This window comes from Drosophila biarmipes, chromosome 2R (assembly GCF_025231255.1).
Source record: "Drosophila biarmipes strain raj3 chromosome 2R, RU_DBia_V1.1, whole genome shotgun sequence".
NCBI classification, from domain to species: Eukaryota; Metazoa; Arthropoda; class Insecta; order Diptera; family Drosophilidae; genus Drosophila; species Drosophila biarmipes.
The window spans coordinates 7,834,369-7,859,886 of record NC_066615.1 but is presented as its reverse complement, the minus strand read 5'-3'; the positions used below and the strand labels follow the sequence as shown (position 1 = coordinate 7,859,886).

The 25,518-nt window shown below is 46.3% G+C and overlaps 7 protein-coding genes across 22 annotated transcripts; 3 read left to right on the top strand and 4 right to left on the bottom strand.

Moving 5' to 3' along the window:
• Positions 1 to 98: 98 nt before the first annotated feature.
• Positions 99 to 1,357, top strand: LOC108026927 (probable GDP-L-fucose synthase). The gene is made up of 4 exons (XM_017098139.3): positions 99 to 294; positions 350 to 464; positions 524 to 1,081; positions 1,139 to 1,357. The coding sequence occupies exons 1-4, from the start codon at positions 170 to 172 to the stop codon at positions 1,304 to 1,306; spliced, it is 966 nt and encodes a 321-aa protein (XP_016953628.1). The 5' UTR covers positions 99 to 169; the 3' UTR covers positions 1,307 to 1,357.
• On the bottom strand, positions 1,345 to 2,413 carry LOC108026928 (OCIA domain-containing protein 1). Of its 2 annotated transcripts, none has more exons than XM_017098140.3 (3): positions 2,242 to 2,413; positions 1,696 to 2,185; positions 1,345 to 1,637 (listed from the first exon to the last, which is right to left on the bottom strand). In XM_017098140.3, exons 1-3 carry the CDS (start codon positions 2,299 to 2,301, stop codon positions 1,408 to 1,410), a joined length of 780 nt encoding a protein of 259 aa, XP_016953629.1. In that variant the 5' UTR covers positions 2,302 to 2,413; the 3' UTR covers positions 1,345 to 1,407. The 2 variants fall into 2 exon arrangements, with proteins under 2 accessions (XP_016953629.1, XP_016953630.1); XM_017098141.3 differs by having other exon boundaries at positions 1,345 to 1,634; positions 2,242 to 2,411.
• Positions 2,414 to 2,753: 340 nt separating this feature from the next.
• Positions 2,754 to 6,188, top strand: LOC108026746 (ATP-dependent zinc metalloprotease YME1L). 5 transcript variants are annotated; one of them, XM_050888278.1, is made up of 9 exons: positions 2,754 to 3,173; positions 3,284 to 3,681; positions 3,745 to 3,801; positions 3,858 to 4,047; positions 4,102 to 4,194; positions 4,300 to 4,382; positions 4,436 to 4,752; positions 4,808 to 5,198; positions 5,271 to 6,188. In XM_050888278.1, exons 1-9 carry the CDS (start codon positions 3,147 to 3,149, stop codon positions 5,932 to 5,934), a joined length of 2,220 nt encoding a protein of 739 aa, XP_050744235.1. In that variant the 5' UTR covers positions 2,754 to 3,146; the 3' UTR covers positions 5,935 to 6,188. The 5 variants fall into 5 exon arrangements, with proteins under 5 accessions (XP_050744235.1, XP_016953358.1, XP_043948151.1 ...); XM_017097869.3 differs by having other exon boundaries at positions 2,757 to 3,173; positions 3,742 to 3,801; positions 5,271 to 6,106; XM_044092216.2 differs by having other exon boundaries at positions 2,758 to 3,173; positions 3,742 to 3,801; positions 4,309 to 4,382; positions 5,271 to 6,106.
• Positions 6,189 to 6,423: 235 nt separating this feature from the next.
• On the top strand, positions 6,424 to 7,921 carry LOC108026745 (ER membrane protein complex subunit 8/9 homolog). Its single transcript, XM_017097868.2, has 2 exons — positions 6,424 to 6,721; positions 7,325 to 7,921. Exons 1-2 carry the CDS (start codon positions 6,524 to 6,526, stop codon positions 7,736 to 7,738), a joined length of 612 nt encoding a protein of 203 aa, XP_016953357.1. The 5' UTR covers positions 6,424 to 6,523; the 3' UTR covers positions 7,739 to 7,921.
• LOC108026743 (phosphatidylinositol 4-phosphate 5-kinase type-1 alpha) lies at positions 7,804 to 15,010 on the bottom strand. Of its 9 annotated transcripts, none has more exons than XM_017097863.2 (16): positions 14,670 to 15,010; positions 14,310 to 14,344; positions 14,060 to 14,218; positions 13,292 to 13,489; positions 13,093 to 13,235; positions 12,513 to 13,034; positions 12,353 to 12,457; positions 12,154 to 12,286; positions 11,982 to 12,069; positions 11,538 to 11,600; positions 11,119 to 11,205; positions 10,664 to 10,936; positions 9,498 to 9,714; positions 9,107 to 9,279; positions 8,931 to 9,016; positions 7,804 to 8,695 (listed from the first exon to the last, which is right to left on the bottom strand). In XM_017097863.2, exons 1-16 carry the CDS (start codon positions 14,755 to 14,757, stop codon positions 8,687 to 8,689), a joined length of 2,379 nt encoding a protein of 792 aa, XP_016953352.1. In that variant the 5' UTR covers positions 14,758 to 15,010; the 3' UTR covers positions 7,804 to 8,686. The 9 variants fall into 9 exon arrangements, with proteins under 9 accessions (XP_016953352.1, XP_016953353.1, XP_043947862.1 ...); XM_017097864.2 differs by having other exon boundaries at positions 12,353 to 12,445; XM_044091927.1 differs by lacking the exon at positions 11,538 to 11,600 and having other exon boundaries at positions 11,940 to 12,069.
• A 571-nt stretch (positions 15,011 to 15,581) lies between these two features.
• Positions 15,582 to 19,449, bottom strand: LOC108026965 (uncharacterized). Of its 3 annotated transcripts, none has more exons than XM_050887873.1 (6): positions 18,744 to 19,449; positions 18,486 to 18,679; positions 18,229 to 18,391; positions 17,051 to 17,159; positions 16,788 to 16,979; positions 15,582 to 16,044 (listed from the first exon to the last, which is right to left on the bottom strand). In XM_050887873.1, the coding sequence occupies exons 1-6, from the start codon at positions 18,805 to 18,807 to the stop codon at positions 16,041 to 16,043; spliced, it is 726 nt and encodes a 241-aa protein (XP_050743830.1). In that variant the 5' UTR covers positions 18,808 to 19,449; the 3' UTR covers positions 15,582 to 16,040. The 3 variants fall into 3 exon arrangements, with proteins under 3 accessions (XP_050743830.1, XP_016953669.1, XP_050743831.1); XM_017098180.3 differs by having other exon boundaries at positions 15,587 to 16,044; positions 16,798 to 16,979; positions 18,744 to 19,444; XM_050887874.1 differs by lacking the exons at positions 18,229 to 18,391; positions 18,744 to 19,449 and having other exon boundaries at positions 15,587 to 16,044; positions 16,798 to 16,979; positions 18,486 to 18,654.
• A 665-nt stretch (positions 19,450 to 20,114) lies between these two features.
• Positions 20,115 to 23,318, bottom strand: LOC108026547 (fork head domain-containing protein FD3). The gene is made up of 2 exons (XM_017097497.3): positions 22,561 to 23,318; positions 20,115 to 21,638 (listed from the first exon to the last, which is right to left on the bottom strand). The coding sequence occupies exons 1-2, from the start codon at positions 22,896 to 22,898 to the stop codon at positions 20,597 to 20,599; spliced, it is 1,380 nt and encodes a 459-aa protein (XP_016952986.1). The 5' UTR covers positions 22,899 to 23,318; the 3' UTR covers positions 20,115 to 20,596.
• Between the last annotated feature and the right edge of the window lie 2,200 nt (positions 23,319 to 25,518).

Sequence of the window (25,518 nt, the reverse complement as noted above, 5' to 3'; positions counted from 1 at the left end):
CATTTAAATAAATTTCCTATTCAAAATAAAGAAATTCTGAAATCCCGCTAAAACTTGGCTTGAAAAAAAATGGCAGCACTGGCCAACCGGCATTTGCACAACTGGTCACACTAAGCACAAGAGAAAAATAAGAAACCAGTTGATTTGTCCGTGGAATCGCACAATAACAATGAAAAAAGTGCTGGTCACAGGTGGAACTGGCCTTGTGGGCAAGGCCCTGGAGGCGGTGATTAAGGAGCAGGCACCAGAAGATGAGCAATGGTACTTTGCCGGCTCCAAGGACGCAGATTTGACGTGAGTAATGGAAGACACCTAGCTTGAACAGGAACGTAAACAAAGGTCTCCTCAGAAATCTGGAAGCCACGCAGGCACTCTTCGCCCGGGAGAAGCCCACTCATGTTATCCACCTGGCCGCAATGGTCGGTGGTCTGTTCCACAACATGAACAACAACCTGGACTTCCTGGTGAGCTGCAGGCCTCATACCCGACTCCGCACCCAACTTAATTCGAATCTTCCCCCCAGCGCAACAACCTGCTCATTAACGACAATGTCCTGCAAACGGCGCACGAACAGGGCTGCATTAAGGTAGTCTCCTGCCTGTCCACTTGCATATTCCCGGACAAAACCAGCTACCCCATTGATGAGACCATGGTGCACAACGGGCCACCACACCCCTCCAACTACGGCTACTCCTATGCAAAGCGGCTGATAGACGTGCAGAACCACGCCTATCACGACAAATATGGGCGGCTCTACACCTCCGTGATTCCTTGCAATATTTTCGGCCCCCACGACAACTACAAGCCCGAGGTGAGCCACGTGATTCCGGGCATGATCAATCGAATGCACCAGCTTATTAAGGAGCGGCCCGAAGTGCCAGAAAGCGAAAAGGTATTCACGGTCTTTGGGAGCGGAAAGCCCCTACGTCAGTTCGTGTACTCTCTAGATCTGGCAGAGCTCATGATATGGGTGCTCAGGAACTACGACAGCGTGGAGCCCATCATCCTGAGTGTGGACGAAGCCCAGGAGGTTACTATCTTCGAAGTGGCCCAGGCCATTGCCAAGGCATTTAGCTTTAAGGTGAGTTACTAAAAGTGATCTATGGAGCATCCAACTACATAGCTTGTTTGGTTCCAGGGAAAACTGGTCTGTAATACGAGCAAAGCGGATGGACAGTACAAGAAGACGGCGTCCAATGCCAAGCTGCGCTCTCTGCTGCCTGACTACGCATTTACAGACTTTGAGACGGCCATCGAATCGTCGGTTAAGTGGTACAAAGACAACTACGATCAGGCCAGAAAGTAATTCCATATTGAATTCCCAGCCAATGTAAATAGATTCCGTCTTTCCACAGAACTTTATGTACGTTTCATGTCCAACAAAATAACAATGACTGGTGTGGGAGCTCAGTCTGTCCAGGAGTCGCCGTATTGGTTTTTTCTGCCAGCGGGCTCGCTTCGCGCCAATGGCTCCACGGGTCTTTGCTGAACGGGAGCTGGTGGCTCATAGGGTCGTGAGTAGGGACTCTGCTGGTGCTTCGCGTACTCCTCCCGGTTCTTTCGCCGCAGGTCTTCATACGACTGACCCGGCTTTGCCGGCTCCAAGGGTAGATCCGCGTCTAGCATTGAACCAGCTGCTGAAAGGGAATGAAATGCTTAGAATCCGCTTCAAGACCAAGGTACTTTTGAACTCACAGTCCAGAGTGGGCCGATAGATGTCGTCCAGGCCAGACATGGTGGGACGCGACTCCGTGTCCAGGTTGAGAGCAGTGCTCCTTGTAGGCTGGAATGCCTCATCGCTGTACACGTCCGCCGTGCTGGGTGAGAAGGGGGCCAGGGTGAAGGCCCTGCCCAGATTCTCGTCGGGTGTGATGGTGCTGATGACGCCGCCACCCTGCCTTCGCTGACGCAGTAGCTCGCCCAGGTGGGAGTTGGGCAGGCGCATGATCTTCTCGGCACACTTCTGCTGGTAGCTGAACTTGCCCACAAAGTAGCCCAGGATGACGCCCATTACCACCTTGGGCACGGCGCCGTACTGGCCATGTCCCTGGAGATAGCCGTTCTTGACGCCAAAGTAGGCCAACAGACCGAGTCCTGTGCCAAAGGGAAGACTCCTCTGGAAGAATGACTCTGAGTTGCACTCACGTAACGCCTTCACCTCCTCAGCGGAGAACTGATAGTCCGCCTGAAAATAGTATAAACAAAGCTGTAGTGGGAGCTGCAATCCCAATTAGCACTCACCAGTGGGTGGGGGGAGTGTTGCGGAGGCTGTCTAGATGCATCTCCAAGCGGGGAATCCATGCTGATACAATTTAATCGGGAATTTGTGAAATGTATAACGGACCAACGTACCGGCGCAGCCGATTTGCCAACCCTGGTCGCCGGCGAAACGGCCCTGGACGACTCCACTTTTAGCGATGGTCAATCCTAACGATTGTTCTGATTTTAAAAATATGTGCAGCATTTAAAAATTGACTATTCTTATTTTTTAATCAAAGTGTATATAGGATACACTGACGTTAAGGAGTCGTCTTGCATTATTTTTACAAAATTCATGAGGTATATATATAGAGTACTATATTTTTCAATTTCAGTTAGGAATAATGTTAGTGACGGTCAATCATAACGATTGTTCTGATTCAATCATTTAATAACAAATATTTGAGATATTCAGAACATACAAATTTAAGTATTCTTAGCAAGCTGTGGTAATTTTGTATTCGAACTAAATGTTTTTATTTTTGTAAAAATCAATCTGCATTTTTTAGAAAAGTATTTCGAAAATTCTTCTAAAAATTCTGTAGGTATCTAGTTCAATTTATCAACGACTTAATTCCAGTCAATAGTAAGTAAACTATCGGCCCGTTGAATGTGCCATTGACAGTTCTGAAGCTACACACGAAATTGAAACTTCAATCAAGCTGAAAGTCGAAGACACGGAAAAACTTTTCAAAATTCCCCGTAGGAACCCACGGAGGACGCGTGCCAAGAGGTGGAAGTCGCGCACCACCAGAACCAGGGATGCAACGCGCACGACGCGACGAGATTATGACATTTTCGCTGTCAAGTAAAGTTACAGCTGTGTCGTCTGCTGGCCGCGATCCCGAGCCTGTTATTGTAATTAACTGAAATTTGTACTTTTGGCAATGTTCTCCACCACCACACACTCCGTGGTAAGTGCCGCCCAAGGGCCTCCCATTGATCCGCCCACCTGACTGACTATTCTCACTTTTGCCCACCACTCTTTTGCTTGGCGAATCGGGGACTTCGGATGCGATGGCAGCCCTACCTGTACCTCGGCAACTTTAGCAGAAAGCCGCACTACTACTCCGTGAACCGGACAAAGCTGCATGGGAGCGCGAGTGCGACGCGCCTGTCCAAGTCCACGTCCGCGTCCACCCGGAGTCATGACCTCGTGCTGGACCTGAGGAACCTGCTCAGCCGCTCGGGCGCCAGCTTACAGGGCATGGTGGAGAGGGCGGCACGACTGAACGGCATCCTCGACCGGCAACTGGTCAGCGAGGTGCTGGCCAAGGTGACCAGCATGTTGCCCGCCATGCGCGACGTCCGCGTCACGCTGGAGGAGCCGGCCACCCAGATGGGTCGTGTGCAGCTGGAAAATTATCAGTTCGAAGTTTCGCTAACCGGAGCAGCAGGTGTCCCGCCCACGGGCGCCAATGTGTAAGTCTAAATGGTGTCTACTTTGCAACTGCTGCAGCTAATCCTGCGTTCTACTTTCAGCAGGGTGATTCCAACCAAAACGCAAGGTCTTCTACGTCCGCTTTTCTCCCAACAACAACTGTAAGTGTACGGAACTAATTTACAAACTATGGCTAAAGTTCAGATGTCACTTTTAGAAAACACATACGTGGCTTTAAAACGGATCGCTCTATTGAGGCGGAGCAGAAGCGCAATCCCACAATGACCTCGCGGCTGAAGAACGCCCTGGCCAACTCACCGCAGCGACTAGACGGAGACACATCCATCCAGGCTGAAAAGCTGAGACGGTTGCTGGCCAAATCCGACGACCATGGATACAATAATGCAGTGCGAAAACACTACCTTTACATTTTTTCGAGTTTCTTATGTTTTTCATCATAGGAGAACTTGAAGATTGCCTTTGCCGAGGGCTACTTGGCCGCCGCTAACGCTGAGGATTCTCCGAAATCCGGGAAAACCATGAAGTATCTTAAGGTAGGGCTTAAAATGTATTCCCCGACTGCACTCTGAAATTTGAAGACCAAAGAAGACCACCGTCTTCTTTAGTTTTTTAAGTAATTCCTAATAATTGTCACGTAGACTTTGCAGACACTCGTCGTAGTCGTCGTTTTTCTGGGAATATTCTTGAGCTTCTTCACTACCTCCAACGGATCCGTCTTTCGGTGAGCCCCCACGTCAGTTTTATTACTCCTAGTCTGATTTGCTTTTCTTTCAGCAGCATCCAGCTGGGCAACCAGGTGGAGGTGGATCCCGAGGAAATCAACGTCACTTTTGAAGATGTCAAGGGCTGTGACGAGGCCAAGCAGGAGCTGAAGGAGGTCGTCGAGTTCCTGAAGAGTCCCGAGAAGTTCTCGAATTTGGGCGGCAAGCTTCCAAAGGGAGTGCTCCTGGTTGGCCCCCCGGGCACAGGCAAAACTCTGCTGGCCCGTGCCGTTGCCGGTGAGGCCAAAGTTCCTTTCTTCCATGCTGCCGGACCGGAGTTTGATGAAGTGCTCGTTGGTCAGGGTGCCAGACGTGTGCGCGACTTGTTTAGTAAGTGGAATAGGGTATCTTGAATGATCAAATCAACAAAGGTATTACTTTGCAGAGGCAGCCAAAGCCCGCGCCCCTTGTGTGATCTTTATCGATGAGATCGACTCGGTGGGCGCCAAGCGAACCAACTCCGTTCTTCACCCTTATGCCAATCAAACCATCAACCAGCTACTCTCAGAAATGGATGGCTTCCATCAAAACGCCGGCGTTATTGTCTTAGGAGCCACCAACCGCCGCGACGATTTAGATCAGGCTCTCCTGAGACCCGGTCGCTTTGACGTGGAGGTGGTGGTGTCCACGCCCGACTTCACCGGTCGCAAGGAAATCCTGTCCCTATATCTGACAAAGATTTTGCACGACGAAATCGATCTAGACATGCTGGCGCGTGGCACCTCCGGATTCACGGGCGCAGACCTGGAAAACATGATCAACCAGGCTGCGTTAAGGTGAGCGATTATTCATTAGTGTTTATAGGAAGCAATACTAATTGTGCTCCTCGTGATTTAAAACTTCTGCAGGGCCGCCATCGACGGTGCCGAAACAGTGAACATGAAGCATTTGGAAACGGCACGAGATAAAGTACTTATGGGACCCGAGCGAAAGGCTCGTCTGCCGGACGAGGAGGCCAACACCATAACAGCTTACCACGAGGGCGGCCACGCGATTGTGGCCTTCTACACCAAGGAGTCGCATCCGCTGCACAAGGTGACAATCATGCCCCGCGGACCCTCTCTTGGTCACACCGCCTACATACCGGAGAAGGAGCGCTACCATGTCACAAAGCAGCAGCTGCTGGCCATGATGGACACGATGATGGGCGGCCGTGCAGCGGAGGAACTCGTCTTCGGAGCGGACAAGATCACGTCGGGAGCCAGCAGCGATCTCAAGCAGGCCACCTCGATTGCCACCCACATGGTCAGAGATTGGGGTATGTCGGATAAGGTTGGTCTACGCACCATTGAGGCGGCAAAGGGTTTGGGCACAGGCGATACCCTCGGTCCCAATACCATCGAAGCCGTGGACGCGGAGATCAAGCGCATCCTTAGTGACAGTTATGAAAGGGCGAAGGCCATCCTGCGGAAACACACCAAGGAGCACAAGGCGCTGGCGGAGGCGCTGCTTAAGTACGAGACGCTCGATGCCGACGACATCAAGGCAATATTGAACGAAAGCCAGACGTAGTCCCCCTTCAATGTGGATTGGAGCATCCAGAGGAAGGACCAGGGGAGGCCTTCCATGGACATTCAGCTGAACTGCTAAATATTTTTTAGTTACAATATATACAAAAAATGGAAAAAGAGCCAAGCAAAAGCGAGACGCAGACGGACAGTTAAGAAATAAAATGTTACACATATTTAGTTATGTTTTCCATCATCCACTTTAGTATTAAACATTAGTTTGAGTAATAAATCGAATTGAAGTCACATCCACTTAAATTGCGCGCTTACAAAATAATGAAATATTTTAAAGTGTGGCCAGATAGGCTTTGCAATGCGTTCACTTATTGAATTCCTTAAAATTATACAAAATATAAAGGTACTCGTTAAATAAAAGACCAAAAATATAATTTTTTTTAAATATTTTATGCAAAGTTTATTTCTGGAATTTATTTAGTTAAAAACTCAGTGGGGATCAATCTCGGTATTTTCTATGGCGTGTTTAAAGAACGAGGTTTATTTTAACGGCAGAGGTACGGTCATACTGCCTAATTGTCGAGTTCCAATTCATGTTTTATTTTTTGCCGAGTAAATTGTGATAATAATCAGAGAGAATGTGCGACTACAAGATATCGGAGCGGGCCTACACCAAGCTGGTGTTCCACGCGGCCAAGTATCCACACCAGGCGGTCAACGGACTGTTGCTGGCCGAGAAGACCTCGAAGGGCTCCCTGGTGGAAATCGTGGATGCGATTCCGCTTTTTCATCAGTGCCTCCATGTAACCCCCATGGCGGAGGTGGCCCTCATGCAGGTAATTGCCAATTGCCGGCCCCGTCCCCGGCCCCAAGAGAACCAATAAACTCTAATCCGGTCACCAATGCCGAGCAGGAGTACCCAGATGAATGTGATATGTGACTACATGCGAAGCGATTACCACCAGCTAGAACCTTTAACCAGCTGTCCGTTCCCTAGTTTCGTGACATCTTACATTATTAATTCATGACTGACTGAACACCATAATAAGTAAACATGAGGAGCCCTTTGGTCACCAAATCTCTTAACTTACCTTAACAGCAAATGTAGGGAGATTATTTAATCTTTAACCAAAGAATAGAAAAGTACTTAGTAGTACTTAGTACCCCACGTTGACAAAACAATGCTATGACGACAGAAGATAAACAGAAAAGTAACTCCACACTTCTCCACGTATCTAGACGACTGCCTAGATAAACCCAGTTTATGCCATAAATTAATTGTTTAGTGAGCTTTGAAAATAAAAGAAAGTCTATTGTGTATGCCAGTATAACTAATAATTTGTATCAATAAAAAATAATAGTAATAATAACCATTTGTAAATATAGAATAAATAGATAATAATTATTCTGCTCATTATCTTTTCAATCTCTCCGCTCAGATTGATGCGTACGCCGAGCGCGAAGGACTGGTGATCGGCGGCTACTACGCTGCGCCGGAGAACTTCTACGACAACCAGGTGGACAAGACCCCGGCCGCGAAGATTGCGGACAAGATTCAGGAGAACTTCAAGAACGCCTGCTTCGCGGTGGTGGACAACAAGCTGATGACCCTGCAACACGACCGTGCCGCCATTCAGGTGTACAACTGCCCCGGAGAATCAGCAACCCGGTGGTCGAAGGCCAAATTCACACTGTCGCAGGCGTCGCAAACGCTGGAGGGCGTATCGCTGCTGCTGAAGCGTGGAGCCATGCGCGATCTGGTGGATTTCGATAACCATCTGGACAACCCAGAGAACGACTGGACCAACGACTTCCTGAACCAATCGTTAAACGATCTGCAGAAACTGTACTAGTCCCCTGTTTTTAACGTACGTTTGTTTTAGTCTAGCAAATTCGCATTCGAGGGAACACTCCGGAATTTCAACCTTGCAATTTAATTTATTGTAATTACATTTGGATTTCAGTAATCTTTAGAATAATGCATATAAGTTAAATAACATTCAACTAATTAATAAATAATCAATTCTTTCATCATGTATGAGTCAAAAGTTGTCCACAGTCCGGGTCCGTCCGTTGGTGTATGCAATATCTTTTGTAAGTCATGTTCTGTTCGTTTGTTTTTGTGTTCAGTAAACCTAAGCGCGTTACAATTATCGTTAATAAATACAGATGAATAATATGTATATAATTTTGCTCTTGGTTTGTCTGGCTTGTAAATTGAAATATTTTACAATATTGTAATATCGCGATTGCTGATTATACATAGGTATACATAATACGTACTTATGTGGATATATCGGAGATCGAAAGTATCGCAAAAACGTTTATTCATATAATTTCAGTGTATTGTATATTTCCATATTATCTGATCGAACGCATAACGAACTCTTTACACCGTACACTAAATGTAGGGGGGAACGGGATAACGGATCTCGGATCTCCAACTGGATTTCATCCTGCGCACTTTACTCATATTTGATTTGCCATCTATTTGCTTTATGCTTCTGTGGTTCTGTATGTGGGAGTATACTCTTGTTTTGTGTATAATATCGATTGCAGTGTTGACTTGTGTCTTGATGGGTAGTTTTCACCCGATGTCCGCTGGAAAGGATGGGCAGGTGTGGGTGTGGGCGTGGCATGGGGATCTGTTCTACGTGGGGCGCCTTTTGATTATATCCTAGCTATACAAGTGCGCCTGAACACGCAAGCATAATCAGTATGTAAGAGTATGAGGCATTTCTCTGTCCACATCGTGATATTTCTGGATTGGTGTGTCTTGTGTTCCGCCATCACATGCTATGTTAGTTGATCTATAAGAATGCAATAGAGAAGTTGAGGATCAGTGGTACGTCGCGGGGGAATGCAGAGTGGTAGAACACCCAAACGGAAGATGGATAGCAATTTGGAAAAGTCTCATGATGTACGATTTTACAAGGGCGTGTGCAACTATCTTGGCGGATGTGATGTGTCGTGGGTGTAGCGGATCGGGAGGTTCCGTGTGTGCTTTTGGGATCGTATCTAGAGTTGGCCTCCTCTGATATTTACCATTCCCGCGGACAGAGAGTTGATGGCATCTTCCACCGTCGGCTTGTGTCGATCGATTTTAGATGAGTTTATGGGCGAGAAGTTGTCTACGATTGCAAGCGTGAACGAATACACATATACAGATAGATATATAAACACAAAAAGCGATTTCAAAGCAAATCTCAAGTGCCAATTACCGAGATCACCACTCGAACTGGAGTCCGTAAAACTGGGTGTGCCCTCTGTCCATGTGGGAGTGGAGCCCTCACCTGAAGCGGGCGGCGTCCAGGCCAATCCGCCGCGGGACCCGTACTGGCTGCTCGATGACGTGTCCACCGCCAGTAGTGTGTCCAGATGTACCTCAGAAACGCTGAAACAATGATGCAGTTTCAAAGGAGGCACAGCTTTAGGAAATAATTTGAACTAAAATCGTTAGGGGACAAAGAATATCCTCAAAATATATATTTAGGACTTATATTCAAGAATTATGAACCAGTTAGACAAATTAATCAGAGGTGGGTCACATTATCTGCTTATGACTGTTTAGTAAATAGTCCCATTTAAGCAACTTTTAGCGTTTAGTCTTACCTTACAATGTCCTCCTTGTAGGAGCCTCGATAGGCGGGTCCGATGTTCATCTTGCGATCCAGGTAGTAGGACTGCTGGTGCTGCTGCGACTGCTGGTGATGGTGGTGATGATGATGCGACCGGCGCCCTATCGACGAGGTGCTGTTCTTGTTCGAGCTGTCCTCGGAGATGTCGTCAAAGGCGGGGGGAGGAGTCGAGCTGCATGAGGGCGTTGTGCCTAGCGATACAATGGTCAGAGCAAAATATACAACGAAATGAGTGGCAGAAGTACACAAAAATCGATATAGAGATATAGTTCTGGTCTATGAAATTGTGTGGTTGGGTAAGCGAGGTGCAAGCGAGGAGCTACTCCCGTCCCAGTCCGCGTCCCATCGATCCCTGAGTGCCCTCGCTCTCTGGTATCGTGGAAGGCGCCGCCTTGGGCGCCCGTCTCTTTCCCCGTCTCGCCGGCTGTGGGGGAGATTTCTCCGCCAGTTCCACGACAGGAAGTGAATCAGTGAGTTTGGGCAGGGGCCTTTTAGGGCGACGGGTCGCCTCCAGCTCGCGCTTCACCTCCAGAAACGCACTGACCGACTGAAGGAGGTTATCCTCCTCCTGCTGGTTCTCACAATCGTCGCCACCGAGCGCCAAATCCACGTAGTGAAAGTAGCGCTTCCGCCTCTGATGCCGCTCCAGCTTCTCCTGTATTCCTCGCCTGGGCGAACGCTGGCTGGGTATACTGCCCGAGGATCGGGATCGCCCGGATCGATAGCTCTCCGTCCTAATGGGCGGAAAGTTCCGAACGATGGAGCCCACCGAGGAACGTTCGCTGCGCGCCACGAAGCTGTTCTGGCGCTGGAAGATGTCCACGTGGTTGAGCAGTCGAGGCTGCTGGCGCCGAAAACTGGCCTCCGATCGAGCCGTGGAGTAGGCGGAATGCGCCGAGTCCCGGCGCCGCAGCGAGGAGCACCTCAGAAAAGCCACCGTGGGTTCTGGCAAGGGAGCAGATGGCGCAGGTGGCGTGCGTGGACCGCTGTTGGGAGCATCGAAGAGGTCGTGCAGCTCCAGCCAATCCTGGACATTGCTGGGCGAACGACGTTCGCCGAATCGCGGCATGCTCTCGGCGGCCGGCACCTGGAGGGTGTGGGTGTGTGCTGTGTTGGGATTAGTGGTGTGCGGTTCTGTACCTGGTGTCGTCCGATCCTGGGCATCCTTGCGCCGCGGGGAGCCACGCGGTGGCACTGGCGGGGGCACACGCGTCTTCAGATTGCTGGCCGCCGGAGTCCTCTGCTTGACGGGCGGAGGTGCTCGCTCACTGGTGCCACTGCCGGTGGCTGGGCCGAGGGCGGTTGCTCCTCCTCCGGCTGCTCCTGCCGCTGCCGCTGGCGTCGGCTCGGTGGTGGGCGGCTTGGCAGGCTGGTGAATCTTGCCACTACTGTGGGAGTGCGAGGCGTGAACCGCTGGGGAAATTAGATTTGATTTGGTATAGATTAGATTTAGATTACAAAAGCTTTACAAAATGCACTTGGTATATGGATTGCTACCGTCCTACGAACCCATTTCAAGTGTGAAATTTCCACAAATTAGGTTTCTGACTTATAATAGAGAATATAATCTCTTATTTTTAAGGAGCTCAACTTACGCCTCGTAGCCACCTCGTTGTCGCTGTCGATGGAGCGCTGTATGGCCTTGGAAAGGCTTTTTCTCTTCGAAGGCGAATGCTTGAGCGCTGCAAAAATGAGGCAGAACCAGTAATTAGAAAAAGGTCGCTTAAGGATGTTAAGTAGGAAATTAAGGTTCAAAAAGCATAGCACTTTGAAAGCAACTATGCGAAGCCAAGAGCAATACGGTTGCCGGGATGCCAAGGAGGCCAGGAAGGTGAGGTCAACTAACGTGAGCTTGAGAGACATGCTTTGGCGTCCGTTTCGAAATCATACAAAACCGAGGGGTGAATACAAAACATCGTTATTAAACTCTAAAAATACTCAGTAAAAAAGGTGTAAGAGAACTCAAGTGAGAGATAATCAAAGTTTTAGAGACATCGACCATTAGTTTGTTTACCTATGTAGCTGGTTACCAAGGTACGAAATTTTCTGTGATTCCCTTTGATCTCTGGGAGATCCACTATATGCGTAAGTGTGGGGTGAATGCATTCGAGACATGGTCAAAAAGAAAGCAGAGAACAGAGCGGTTTGTTGGTGGATATTGACTCGATGTCGAGAGATCGCTTCGGATCGGCGTCTACTCAGGCCAAGTGTACCATATTGCATTTTTGCAGCACATCAATCGATCAACCAAAATTAGCAAGCTACGAGTGTCTAAATGGTGTTCGGTGTGTGAATGTGAATGGTGTGGCATGTACGTTTGTGTTCTTTGCTAAGTGTCTACGCAAAAATGTTCGAAATCGGAACTCGGAACTGAGTGCTTGCATAACTCGGCCAACTGCACACAAAAATGCCTTACAGTACGAGTACTTAGCCCGACTTCCACGACCGGTCCACTTACGGGAGGGTATCTTGCGGAACACGGTCTTGGCCATGAAGTTTTGGAATCTTTGAGCATAGAACGAGGGTCGGCACACCGATACGGTTTCCTGGAAGAATCGGCGAAAGGAGGTATAAGTTGGGGATGGTGTTAAGAGTTTGAAAAACTTGGATCTTTCAAAAGGCCATCTCACCCCATCGTGTATGATGCTTTTGAATGTGTGCTCCAGCTTCTTTTTCAGCCTGTAGGACTGCAGAATGTCGATAATGCCGATGTAGAGCAGCAGACGTTCGCCTTTCTCACTCCTCGCTGGAATCCCACCAGGCCTAGAATGTGATTGAATGATCCCTTAGATTTTAGGATAACATAAAGATGTAGCCCGAGTTACTCACGGCACATCCTCCTCGTCGTCGATGGGTTCGCTCTCCGCCTGAATGCTCTCCATGGCCGTGGAATGGGCCACCAGGCGCTGCCGATTCACGGACCTGTATGCCGCACTGGGTTAGCTCCTAAGATTACTTCTGAATTAACAGAATCAGCCGAGGTACTCACTTGTTCCTGCTGATGCCCGTGGCGGCATCCCGATCCTTGCCATCGCCATCAGGGGCGTCCAGCGGATCGTCCACATCCACGTCGGAGTCCTCGGCCAGTGGAGCCCTCTGGGGTTTCCTAAGCTCACTCTGCTTTTCCTTTATGGCCACGTCCAGGTTGTGAACACCGAGGAGCAGCGAGTAGTCCATGATCTTGAAGGACTCCAGCACCGTACAGTCGCGCTGAATGGTCTTTATCAGGGCGGAGTAGGTCTCGGCCTCCAGGAAAATGCCATTCGGATGCTGCTCCATGAAGTCGAGGTCCTTATACGTGGGCGACTTCTTGGCACGCTCCGCCTTGTTGGCCTTGCGCTTGAAGGTCGAGCCCTTAAGATCGTACTTCAAGTGCATCCTTACGGACGAGGGCAGCAGGTTGTTCATGACCACCAGGCGAATATTTTTGGCATTGCTCGTCTGCAGGCAGTACAATCCGAAGAACTTTGGCAATAGCGTGCGCGGATTTTGATTTAGATTCATATAGTAACTGGAAGAGATTATGGATTATAGTTGTGCTTTATCGATTGATTGAGAGAGCCACCCACCCAGGCAGTAGTTTCTGTAAGAATTCACCCTCTTTGTGTTGCACCGTCTTGATGATGAACTCGTCGTCGGTTGTCAGGTAGAATATAGAGCCGGAAGCACCAGGATTGGACAGTTCCCGTAGCGGGGACGTGCACATGGACATCTGCGAGGAGGGTTAATTATTAGAATCTTCGGTTTCACAAATCATCATAACCTTACCATAAAATCATCTGGTTGGATGCCAAACAGATCCCGAAAGTAACGGAAAGCAATGGGCGCGTAGATCTTGTATCTGAACTCGCTGTAGTGGTGGGCAGGTGTAAGGCTTGAACCCTCTGGCGGAAAGGTGATGCTCTCGATCTCCCAGAAGTCCATCATAAGTAGATCACGCTTGGGCTTCGAGGCTAGACTGCCGACCTGTAGTGAATATTTTAAAACAGTAAATCGGATTTAATTTTTCAAGAATCTTTAAGTATGTTTCCAAACAAAACACCCTTCCTTGATAACAGTTTTTTTATCCTCAACCTCATCCACAGACTCATAAGACTATTTTATTCATATCCGTAAAGCTTTAAAGGTCAAAACAAAGAAAAGTATTTTACATAACTATTCTGATAATATACTATTGTCTATATTTACAGATTGTCTATATCCACAGACTCATAAGACTATTTTATTCATATCCATAAAGCTTGTAAAAGGTCAAAACAAAGAAAATTATTTTACGTAACTATTCTGATAATATGCTATAGTCTATATTTTAATCAGAAAATCAGCAAGATAGTCATTTAACAATCAAAATATTTCCACTTTTAAAGAGTCACCTAGAAAATAAAATCCTATCCATAGGTCTTTAGGATTCATAGTATACCGCAGACGTATTTAATGGCTGCTTTCTAGGCCGCGACTCTAGAGACTACTCTGGCGCTGCACCCCAAATATGTGAATGTTACCACTTAAGCCCACTTTTCCCCTGCCAAATCTTACAGTGTGCTGGATTCCCAGTTGGATGGAGCCCATGATCTGCGACGTCTGGATCTTCTTGTACGTAATCTCGCCGCCCTCGCCGACGCGTCTGTGACCAATCTTGCGCTCCTTGTCCGCCTTGTCCGCCTTGCTGGCCGCGCGACTCGCTCGGTTGCCCAGCTGGTGGATGTTTGGAGGAAAGAAAAGTAATTGACCCGATTAGTTTGGACTGGCATGGGACTGACCTCGAGGCCAAGGCGGATGTACTTACGTCGGGCGATGAATTTCCCACATGGTCGGTGGAGGCTAGGGGAGATGGACAGAGGGTTTATTATTAGGAGTCATGTTTAATTCAGGCCGTGGTGACGCAGTCGCCTGGTCAATCACCGCAACTTGAACTTGGCCAGGCTCCTGTCAGCCAACTTTCTTTTGTTATCAATCCAAAAATATAAATACGAAGCGATGGAAGTCAGTTCGACAAGTGCGGGGGTGGATTCACGAACCACATTCACGCTTTTTCCTTCACGCGAGACACATGCGCCAGGGGCACTTCCATTCGCCAGTCATTGATTTTTTTTCGACGCTGCGGAAAATGAGGTGACGGCAACGGGGCACTGTGGACAATAGTTACCATTGCTGGGCTCCGCCAGTTTGGCCTGCGACGCGGAGGAGCTGTCCATGTCGATGGTGTTGATGGTGTCGCCATCGCCGGAGGCCATCGTGCTCCGACGTGCTCCGTCCGTTCTGTTCCTCCCTCTGCCGTCCTCCGTCGGGGGCTTCACTAGGACATGCTTTCGGGCTGGGTTTTTGACTATCCAAGAGCTGATTTCGCGTTTTCCAAGCTTCTGGGATTATCCAATCAGTTCGGTTGGCTGGCGAGCAGGAACCTTGGCTTTCGTCTGGCGCTGGCGTCAACCTTTTCGCTGTCTACGGTGATGGTGATGTTGATGGCTCCGCTGCCACTGCTGTCATTTTCACTGCATACTCATAGGCTCACTGGAAGGCCTGGAAAGTCGGCCGCGCTGGAAGGGTATGCGCAGGAACGCGCGCAGGGTTGCATTCACACAAGTTCTGAAATGCGGAACATCCGCAATATTTTCGAATACCTTTAAAATTATAAAAATTACTTTTATACTTTACTCCTATGGAGTAGTAGCAAAACTAATTAGTGCTAAGGGAATTTTTTTGTGAAAAACGAATAATTTTGATTAACGACTAAAAATATTTAATGTTTTGGTTAATATTCAAGAATCAAATACAATAAAAAGGTAAGTGAGTATCGTGTTTCATTGTAGAAAGAGAAACTTTTTGATTTTGGATCCATTAATTTATATTATATTGGTCGAGTTTACCTTCGAATTTTTAACGGTTTTTTCACCCCACTTTTACAATGCTCTATACAAAAAATTCCACACACTAAAAATGTTTTGTATTTATAAGTCCTACGATGATTTATTTATTATATGACTTGATGCAAGCTCGAATTCGCAATTTTACAATAAAAATACAATTCTCAATTTAAAATTTATTAGCAAAGAAAAACAACGACAAAGGCGGTTGGTTTAATGCACTTTTAATGTTTCATTCCTTTTTTTATTAGTGTTTCTGTATTCAATTAGACCTATACATCATATATAACTATAATATATATTTTATTTATGTGGTAAATATATGAATACAAGAATTTCTTGTTATATTTTACTGTTGTCCTTTTCGGTTTTTGGGGTTCGTTTGCTTACGCATTGTGGTGTTTGTTTCTGGTTTGTGTTTCATTATCCTTACAATTACATGCATGTACAAAATAAGCGCATCTTTTTAAAATACCGCAAAAAATTACGTTTATCCGTTAAAAGTCTATTAAAAATTAGTATATCAAAGTTTCTAGACCGAACGTAAAAATAGCCTACATCGAAGGACACTACCAAACTAACTGCTTAGAGCTAAGGATGCGATGGACATGACTACGGCGACCGTTGTCCACTTGCGTTGTATAGTTGAGGCCTTATCTGCAACCAGGAAAAATAATGTAAAATCGGTAAATTGTTTGGCCTAAACAAAAATTTTAATTTTTTAAAAGGATTATGTTATTTTGGGTCTTTAAACCTGATAAACCTACGTGTTTTGTCTTTATTACACTTATTAATAATTTGATATTAATCATTAGGTTCTTTAAAATGTTAAAGAAAAATAAGTAAATTATAAAATAAACTTTCTTAGGTACATACACAGGTATAACTGCATTGACATTATTAAAACGTACTATTGCTGTTAATCAGATGCTTTTTTGGAATAAGCGACATAGACTGCTATCAAACTTTTTTTTGATGCCCTTTAATTTTTATAAACAATTAAAACAACTAAATCACGAAATAGGTTAACGATGTAAGAAATTGAAGAAGGATTCTTCTGAAAGACATTTTTACTGGAATACGTGTCGAATGATTCATTTTTAAGGAAACTTTGTGACTTTGTTTTTGAAAACACTTGTTGCGCAGCCAAGTGAGAATACTATAAATTATACTAATAAGACTACACTAAATTAATTAATTAGCCAATTTAAATATCAGGCAATAATGAATTATAAAAAAATATTCATTATAATCGTTATATATTAAATTTTCAATACCGAAACCTAACTTGCCAAAGCAAACCTCTTAGTCAATGTCTTTATGTTTATTTTCTTTTTTATATAGTTGTACCGGCAACGGGAAGCATTATCAGTAAATTGCGTTCTGCAGCCTCTGCTTACCTGTACTTACCATAGAAAATAGTCTCCCGGCGCTTGGTGTAGTTGGTGCCAACCAGGACGAACGCACAGGTGATCGGGGTGGGGGACTCGAGTTGATCTCTAGGAATGCGGGTGCGCACGGTCATGCTGTAGAGGCCACTGGGGTCCTGGTCCAACTGCGTCAGCACCGAGTCCAGTATGTGGGTGTCAAACCTGAAAAAAGGGAGCGATTAAATCCGGGCGCTATTCAGTTTCGCCGGCCACAAAAGGTGGGCTCATCTTACATGACCGACAGCATGGGTTGCGGAAATACGTGCTGGACCGCACACATAATGTCCACGTCCATACGCGATCCGCTCATCCGCGCCTCCAGCATGAAATCCGACTCAGGAACTGTCGGTGGTGGGCAGTGGACAGTGGACATTGGCCAGTGGGTGGGAGTGCGGTAGAGCCGCCAGACAGGAGCCGAAGAACAAAAAGTCGTGAGAATTAATCAAGTGTCAAACTAAACAACGAATACAAAAAACAAGACCAAGCAAAACAGTGTCCCAAAGAAAAGCACAAAACAGCACAAACAAGCCATGGTTCCGGCACCGCAGAGACTGCCACCTGACACGCATGCAAATATGAAAGCGAATCACACGTGCCACACAGACGGGGCCCGGCACCTGCACCGGAAGAAAAGGCATGACCCCAGACCTGTCGTTATGGGTTGAACTTAATTGAGCGTTCATAAACCTGAAGGAACTAAGCTTGATCCCAAAACACCTAAAGAAAATTATAATATGAACAGAAATATTATCCCTAAAATAAAAGTACCTACCAATAAACTTGTTCAAGAAAAGATTAGATCAAAAATAAAATATTATAAAGTAAACTTCGCATTGGAACACCTTAACAAGTTCAATAGTGAACAAAAATATTATTATTACTAAACGTAAAGCTTTTTAATTTTTCAAGTGGTACATAAAAAATGTTCCCTACTTCCCTCACTTCTTTTAAATGAACAACATAAGCATAAACTTGTCTTAAACAACAAATATTGCTGACTCCTGAAGACGAAGATAAAAACCTGTTGGGTTAGATAATCTTAATTACAGTTTGCCAAGAAAGAGGAGGTACACCTAAGCCCTAAAAACTAAAAAAGGCCCACGGCTGAACCCACAAAAGGCTAATGGTGAGATGCAGTAAGGGAGAGCGTATTAAGGTAAGGCTTCCTTGACTTTCATAAATGGCCCCACAGTACATAAATCATAATTTTGTCTCCCCGTGTAAACAACAGCACAAACACCCAAGCAAGCACCAGGGACCGAGCCAAGATGGGGGAGGGCACGTGGGCGGGTAACCCGCCAGAACCACCACCCAAGACCCTTAACCCCCCAGGCGTAACCCCCGCTCGGCACCGCAGCGCACATCTTTCAACGCCGATCCTTTTCATTTTCGCCGTGGTCGTGACACCCACCGATTATTTGCAAGCGGGCACTCCGCTTATCCGTGGACTCGAAGGTCTGCACCGCACAGGTATACTCGCCCGTCATGTTCCAGTCGGGATTCTTTATCGATATAACACCGGGACTGCCCTCCATCGCAAACATTCGGTTGTCTATCTTCGACTTCATGAAGCCCTACATGGTCGCAAGAAAGTGGGTGAGACAACGGCAAGACGGGGTTCGAATAATCGGAATTAATTGGCTGAGACGGTGACCCCGCGTGACTCACCATGGCGAACCCCTTGACCGAGGGTATCCATTGGTAGATGGAGTGGTTGTTGAACAGCCACTTCAGGACGAAGCCCTGCTCCCGCGGCCCAATCTCCACCTCGCAGTCGAGGACCAGAGGATCGGGTTCGTGGTTCCGGAGGAGCGTGTAGGTGCGTGGCACCCGCAGGTTGGTGATGCGCACCGAACGCGTGGCTGGGGATTGGTAGGGGATTACTTATGGGGGCTAACCCAGGGCACCTAGCGGAGGAGAGCTCACCCGAGAGTAAGGTGAGCACGGCCAGCAGCGTAGCGCACAGCCCACGCCCCCGCCAGCCCGCCATCAGGCTGTCTACTTTGCGACCTGGTCCACGTCCAGCTCCGGTCGCTCCTGGTCCTGATCCCTCCGTGCGCTGGGGGATGCTTCCGCCGCCTCCGTCGTCGTTGTGTGTTTGGCAGTGAACACTGGTTAGGCCTGGACGCTAACAGCTATCGTTGTCCTATCTTGCAGACATTTAATTGGATACTTCGGTTGCACTCATTATCACCAATCTAATCACAGCAGCAGCAGCAGCAGCAGGAGCAGAAGCAGGGGGTTGGGATGCGATGCTCTTGCCTGGGGATACGGGCACTGACTGGTAAAAACTTTTCTCGCCTCGCTGAGCTCAGCACCTCTTCCGCAGCGGCGGCAGCTCCTTGCAGGACATCTCGGTAGGAGTCGGCAAGTTGCAACTATTGCAATCTCCCTTTATGGCCCCGGCCATTTAAAGTTTTGCCCACACAGACGACCACTTTTTGTTGGCGAAAAATCGACTTTTTGCTGGCCACATAGGTATATATTCGTGTGACTGCGATAGTGTGCGTGCGATTGGAGTCCGCGGGGGCGAACTGTGCCAAAAAAGGAGTTTGCACTCTCGGCGTAGCGCGTGAGTTCTGCCGTCGACTACGGATACCAATAGTTAGTGTTGGTATCTTCCACGGCACACTGTTGTCGTTGTTGTCCCGCTTCCAGGCGCAGCTTTTAATGTTTTAACACTGGAAAGCCGAGGCCGCGGAGAGCCGAGCTTTCGTTGGTAGAGCTGCGCTTGATGTGGCGTCCCACGGCCAAACAACTTCGTCCTGCGCCAAGTCAGCTGAGCGGCGAGCAGGGCGCAGGCGCTAGGGCCGACGTGATTTCCAGTCAGGGGTGCCATATCGCAGGGCCCCTGCAGGGCGGGTAATTCAAAAGTTGGCAAAATCAAAATAATCAACGTGGAACTCTCGTTAATCAAAATCAAAATAATCAACAATTTTATTCTAAAGACGCAAAGAAATTAACCTCTAAAACAGTAATTTAAAATGTAGAATTCAACCAAGAAATGTTATGAATTCGGATTTTAAAAATATTTCAATAAAGATTTTTAAATTCTTTGCTTAGTAGTTATCACACTGAACTAAAAGTAGGTCTAAGTAGGTCACCGTTGGTCTAACTTAAGAACGACATAAATAATTGTTATCCCTAATAGTTTAAAACATAGTATACTACTGTTCAACCTTAAGATAGGAAAATAAAATAAAATTTGTTTTTGAGTACTTACCCCTCGAGTAAGTAGTTGCCATTAGGAAACAGCATTCCTAATGCACTGTAAAACTATAGTTATGGTGTTGTTTATTCAATTTTCAATAACATCAGCAAAATTCTTAGTCTAATTATAGTTAATAGTGTTCCTCTTGCTTGGATGTGTTACAGTTACACGCACACACACGCACACTTACACATGATTAGTACTTGCATGATAGATATAGGTCTAGAGTCCAGAAACCGGGTCCGGATCCCTAGAATTCGCGTTAAAAGTATGCTATAAATGTGCAATGCTTCAGATTCACATAGATATACGCGCCGATATATGTATAGTACGTAAGTGGACTGGCAACTATAGCGTTGGCTTTGATTTGGTCGCATTTAAAAACTGGTGTGCTGGCTCCTACATCCTACAGATACACCTACTGATCACTACTTGCTGCTCGGATTCCATTCGTGGAGTGGGTTGAGTGTTAAAACGTGCTTAGATCGAAACAGAAATCACCTTTCAATGGACTGTACACAAGCCAATCGGTTTGGGGGAAGCTCCGGATGGTCGAAGGGAATCCCGCCTAGTCGCTGGCCTCCTCCTGGCTAGCACCGTGATGCAGGTGGTGGCCAATCAGTGTCTCGATGCGGAAGTCCTTGGCGCTGCTCTGCTTGCTGGTCCGCAGGACGAGGGGCTCACTATCGAAGCGAGTCCTTGGACTGGATCTGATTCCGGGTGGCGAGCTGCCGGACACCTCCGCATTCTCGAAGGTCAGCGCATCTGGCGGGGCATCCAGGCGATTTGTACAGACACTGTCCACCGAATCGGAGATGTGTGAATCCTCCTGCTCGTTGCCGCTCTCCACGTCGATCTTATCCTCGCAGGAGTCGTCGTCTCCATCGGCCTCCGCGTCGGCCTCTGTGTCCGCATCGTCGTTGTACACATTGAGATCCATGTAGCCACCACCCGAAAGTCTATCGACGTAATCCCTGTGGCTGGAGATGCCCGCAGCACTGGCCACAGTTGCCACATCAAAGGCGTAGGGGCTTTTGTACTTGATGCCGCGACCGCCCTCGGATCCACCGCTTCCCCCACCTGCTCCTCCTCCAGAGCCACTGCTGTGAGGCAGTGCATCCAAGGCATCCACACCTCGACCGCGATTGATGAAGGGCAGCCGGTCGAACTTGTCACCCGATTGGCTTCCCTGGTAGAAAGATGCCTCTGCATTTGCAAAGAAGTTAAACTTCTTGTCCGCCCGCAGAGCTGAGTCAAAGACATCCGCCGGGTTGTGAACCACGTCGAAGTCCCTGTTCCCATTGAAATTGGGCACATTGAAGTGCACCGGGACGAGGGGCACTGGCTTGCGGATCCAAAATGGAGACAGCGTTCCAAAAACCGCCGGAAAGGAGAATCGCTGCATGGTTGGAGCGCGTTTGTACCGCTTCCGGCGGCGCAGGAAACTGCCGTTGTCGAACATGTCCTCCGCCAGCGGGTCCAGCGTCCAGAAGTTGCCCTTTCCCGGATTTCCAGGCTCGCGGGGCACCTTTATGAAGCAGTCGTTCAGGCTGAGATTGTGACGGATCGAGTTCTGCCAGGCGGGGAACTTGTCCTTGTAGTACGGAAAGCTGAAAATGAATTCGATAAATCATAAATTTGCAAAGTCCTTTTTTAATCCTCATGATATTTTTTGAAGTATATCTCAACCATATCTGTCCAGTTATTTAAGTTATTCCTTACTATCTTGGATAGTAATGGAACCAAAATAAATCAACCAATTCTGTTGTGATAGCAATTACCCAATGAAGCTCTTCAAAGCTACAAGGATACTTTGTTATATTTACTTTAAAAAATTCGTAAACGGACTTGTACCATTGAATAATGGCTTTAAAAATTAGTCTAACCTTAAATAAATAAAAAAAAGTAACTGTGCCGATTACAACAGTTTTAAATGTATTTCTTAAATTATTATATCATTCTGGGCGGTAGAAGAACTCTGTTACAATCGAACTTAAAAAGCTTATCTCGGTGTCACAGAATAAGGTAAAAAATAAGCAGACGAATTTAAACAACCAAATAGTTGACCTTTCAAAGAAAGTTCCTAAAATTAGATCAAATTTAATCCGAAACGATATAGGTTGTGTGACATCTACGGTTCTGGAGACGGTTCGTTTCCTAATTTTTCAACGAAACCGTTGGAGTCGGTTTCTTTGACATCCCTGAGTGTATTTCGATAAGGTAATAGTTAATAGTTAAAATACTATCAAAAATAATTCAACTATTCTATATAAAATTATGTTACAGTAAGTTTATAATAATTTAATCAGCTTTATGTTTATTTACTTTAAAAAATTGTTCCAATTTATTCCTCGGTTGGAGAACTAAAAAAATTTGTATTTAACTAGTGATGTTATAACCTTTTAATATCACATGTTGCATACTTTTTAATATCTCACTATTACACAAATATATTGAAAAGCTTTAAGCCGCCATTATCTCGGTGATGTTTAGAATATTCTTAAAACACTTAGTTTTTTAAAGACCACTTACCGTGACATGATGAAGTCACAGATCCCGCTGAGAGTAAGCTTCTTGTGAGGCGACTGAAGAATGGCCATGGTGATGAGGGCGATGTATGAGTAAGGTGGCTTTACCAGAGGACCGCCGGAGGATCCAGATCCGTCTCCGCCGCCGGCACTACTACCGCCGATGGCCGACGGCTCTATGTCGCTGTCATCGCAACCCATGGACATGGCATCTGCGGCGGCGGCACGTGAGGATGCACTGCATCCCATTCCGGAGGGGCCACCCCTGGAGCTCTTTATAAGCGGCGGCGAAAGGGAGACACTATCGTGCAGAGTGTGCATGGGATCCGTGCTGGTGTGCATTTTTGTGAGTGTTCACTGTAGTCTCTCGGGAGTTAAAGTTCACGTTTCACTTAATTTAGAGGACGCAACACTGTTTTATTTGACTATTTTGCTCAGGAACTGTGTTCGATTTGGCGCTTTACTAGCTTCACTTGGCAATTGCATTTGCATTTAACTTTATATTTGTTTTCTTTCGTTTCCGCTGGCGTTTTCCTTCAGCGCTGACCGTTAGCTGCTGTCACTGTCGTTTCCGGTTTGGCTCTTAGGCTAACTGTACATATGGCCAGCAGCAGTGGAGTGGAATGTGGAAAGTTGAAAGTGGAAACTCCGCTAGCGCGTCCGTCGTCGTGTCCGTTGAGGGCGGAATCCGCTGGCCAAATGTTAACTGAATCGCAACGAAAACGAAAATCTTCTCGCCCAAAATGTTTTTCTACATAACTCAAACATTTATTTATGAAAAACCGCTGCCATTGCCGCTGCCGCCGACGTTTCCCTGAGCTTTTGTGTCGCCGTTGCTGTGTTTTTTTCTCGAATAACTGTGATTCTACTGCCGACGTTGCCGCCGACGCAGCCAGCATCCGGACAGCGAAAGAGGCAGACAGAGAGAGACAGAGCGAGAGAGAGAAAGGCCTCTCTTTCCAGCGGGGGATGAGATGACGTCCTGCGAACCAATCTATGGCGCCCTCACTCTTGCCATCCCTCTCTGTCTCGCTGCAGCCGTATGTGTGAGCAGACACAAAATGGTGGAGTGTGCTGTAAATGTGATATTTGTGTTTTCCTCTCTCCGAACGGCGGCAAATTGGCAACGACTGCAGAAGCCAACTTCGAGGGGGTGGGGGGATAAACATTTTGCGCAAATTTAGATACCTTTTGCCGCTTTGACGTCGTGGCTCTTAATAATGTTTCATTATGTCAGCCACATGGAGGCAGGCGCTCTCCTCCTGCGCCTCCGTCTCCCTCTTTTCTCCCCGCAGCTCCTCTGCCCCAAATGTTATGCTTCAAATGTTGGCATTTTTATGTGCGAATGTTTTTCTAACCGTATGTCGACGTTTCTTGGTTTCTCTCCGCTTCGCATTCTCATTCCCGCCCTCCATCCCTATACACAGTAAGCAACGGGATAGCACAAAAAACTTGTTGGTAATATTTAACAATATAAATGTTAAGTAACACTCTCAACAACAAATTACAAACCTCTTACCATTTTATAAAAGCTGTACCATTAAATAGAAAGCAAATCAACAAGAAAATATTCGTCAATATTTTTAATTAATTTATTTTTTATAATTCTTAACGTTTATTACACTTAAGTAGCTATACAAATTGGTACATTGCATCCATAATTTTCGTTCGGTGTAAAACACCAAATGTTTACCTGATTTTATTGATTTCAACGTTCTTAACTCAAGCTATAAATAGGTTGTTTTTTAAGTATATGTAAATGTAAGCTCAACTCTTTTTTCATTTTCAATTTGTATTTTCAATTTGATTAATTATACAAAGAAATATAATGTTAATGAATTTAAACTGCTATTACAATATTAACTATATATTTTTTTTTCCTGGGATTTTTTTTTCCTACTATAAGAACTATAGTGCTGCAGTAAAATAAAAATGACTTCTGCAAAAAAATATATTCGGTTTTTCTTTGTGTTTTTTTCGGGTGTGCAAGTGAGAGGGAACTGAATGCGCCATTTTTGCCAACATCCTCTAAGCACAATGGGGGATACAAGAGTACAGGAGAGTGAGAGAGCAGAGAGAGAGGGGCGGACATGTGTTTGCTGCATTTGTACTTGTATCCAAGTGGGTTTTGTATTATTTCTCTTCTTCATTTCGCTGTTTTTGTTCTCCAGTTGTTTGGACACTGTTGTTGCTTCTGCTGTTGTTGCTCGGCATTCAGTGTTTGGAGCCTTCCCTTTTCAAATTAAACATTCAGTAGTCACTTTTATTTGTTGTACTTTGTTCAAATTAGTTTTCCAGTTTTGCGGAAGTTACCCACACACAGCCACGCACACACACACACAGTGACATGGAAACCGACACAAGCACAATAATGGACGCCATCTTCGCATTCAGGACAATATTGATAGCCCTCCTTTCCTCCTGGCATCGTTTTCATTATTCTATTTTGGCTTGCCACCCCAAGTCCCCAAATCCCCATTTCCCGTTTCCCATTTGCCTCTTCCCTTTTCCACACTGTTACACTTGCGAATCGATGATTTTTTGGCCAGATTTTTAGGGGCGTGGCATCGGCAATCTGTATGTATCTTTATCCAGCTTAGTAGTGTTGGTATTATCAAGGGGAGGGATAAATAGAGGGGCCATACATGGGGCCTCTTCGGATCTGTCCGTTGAAAATGAAAATTTATTGCGGCTTTCCTTTGTCTTTTTTATGAGCAAACAGAAGATTTTATGGCTTCCAACCCAAATGGTTCGGACAAAAATGTAATCAACTTTTTCAAAGCACACATGAACTCCGCAAAAATTGGCGAACGTTTAAACAGGTAAGCCGGTTGTAAGCATCTGAAGAATTTAATATACATAGATAAACTAATCTTTTTATTATATCAGATTTTAAAAATTATAATTGCACCTGAAAATTTGTTAGTTCTTACAAAAAAAAATATGTCTTTGTTCAAATTGA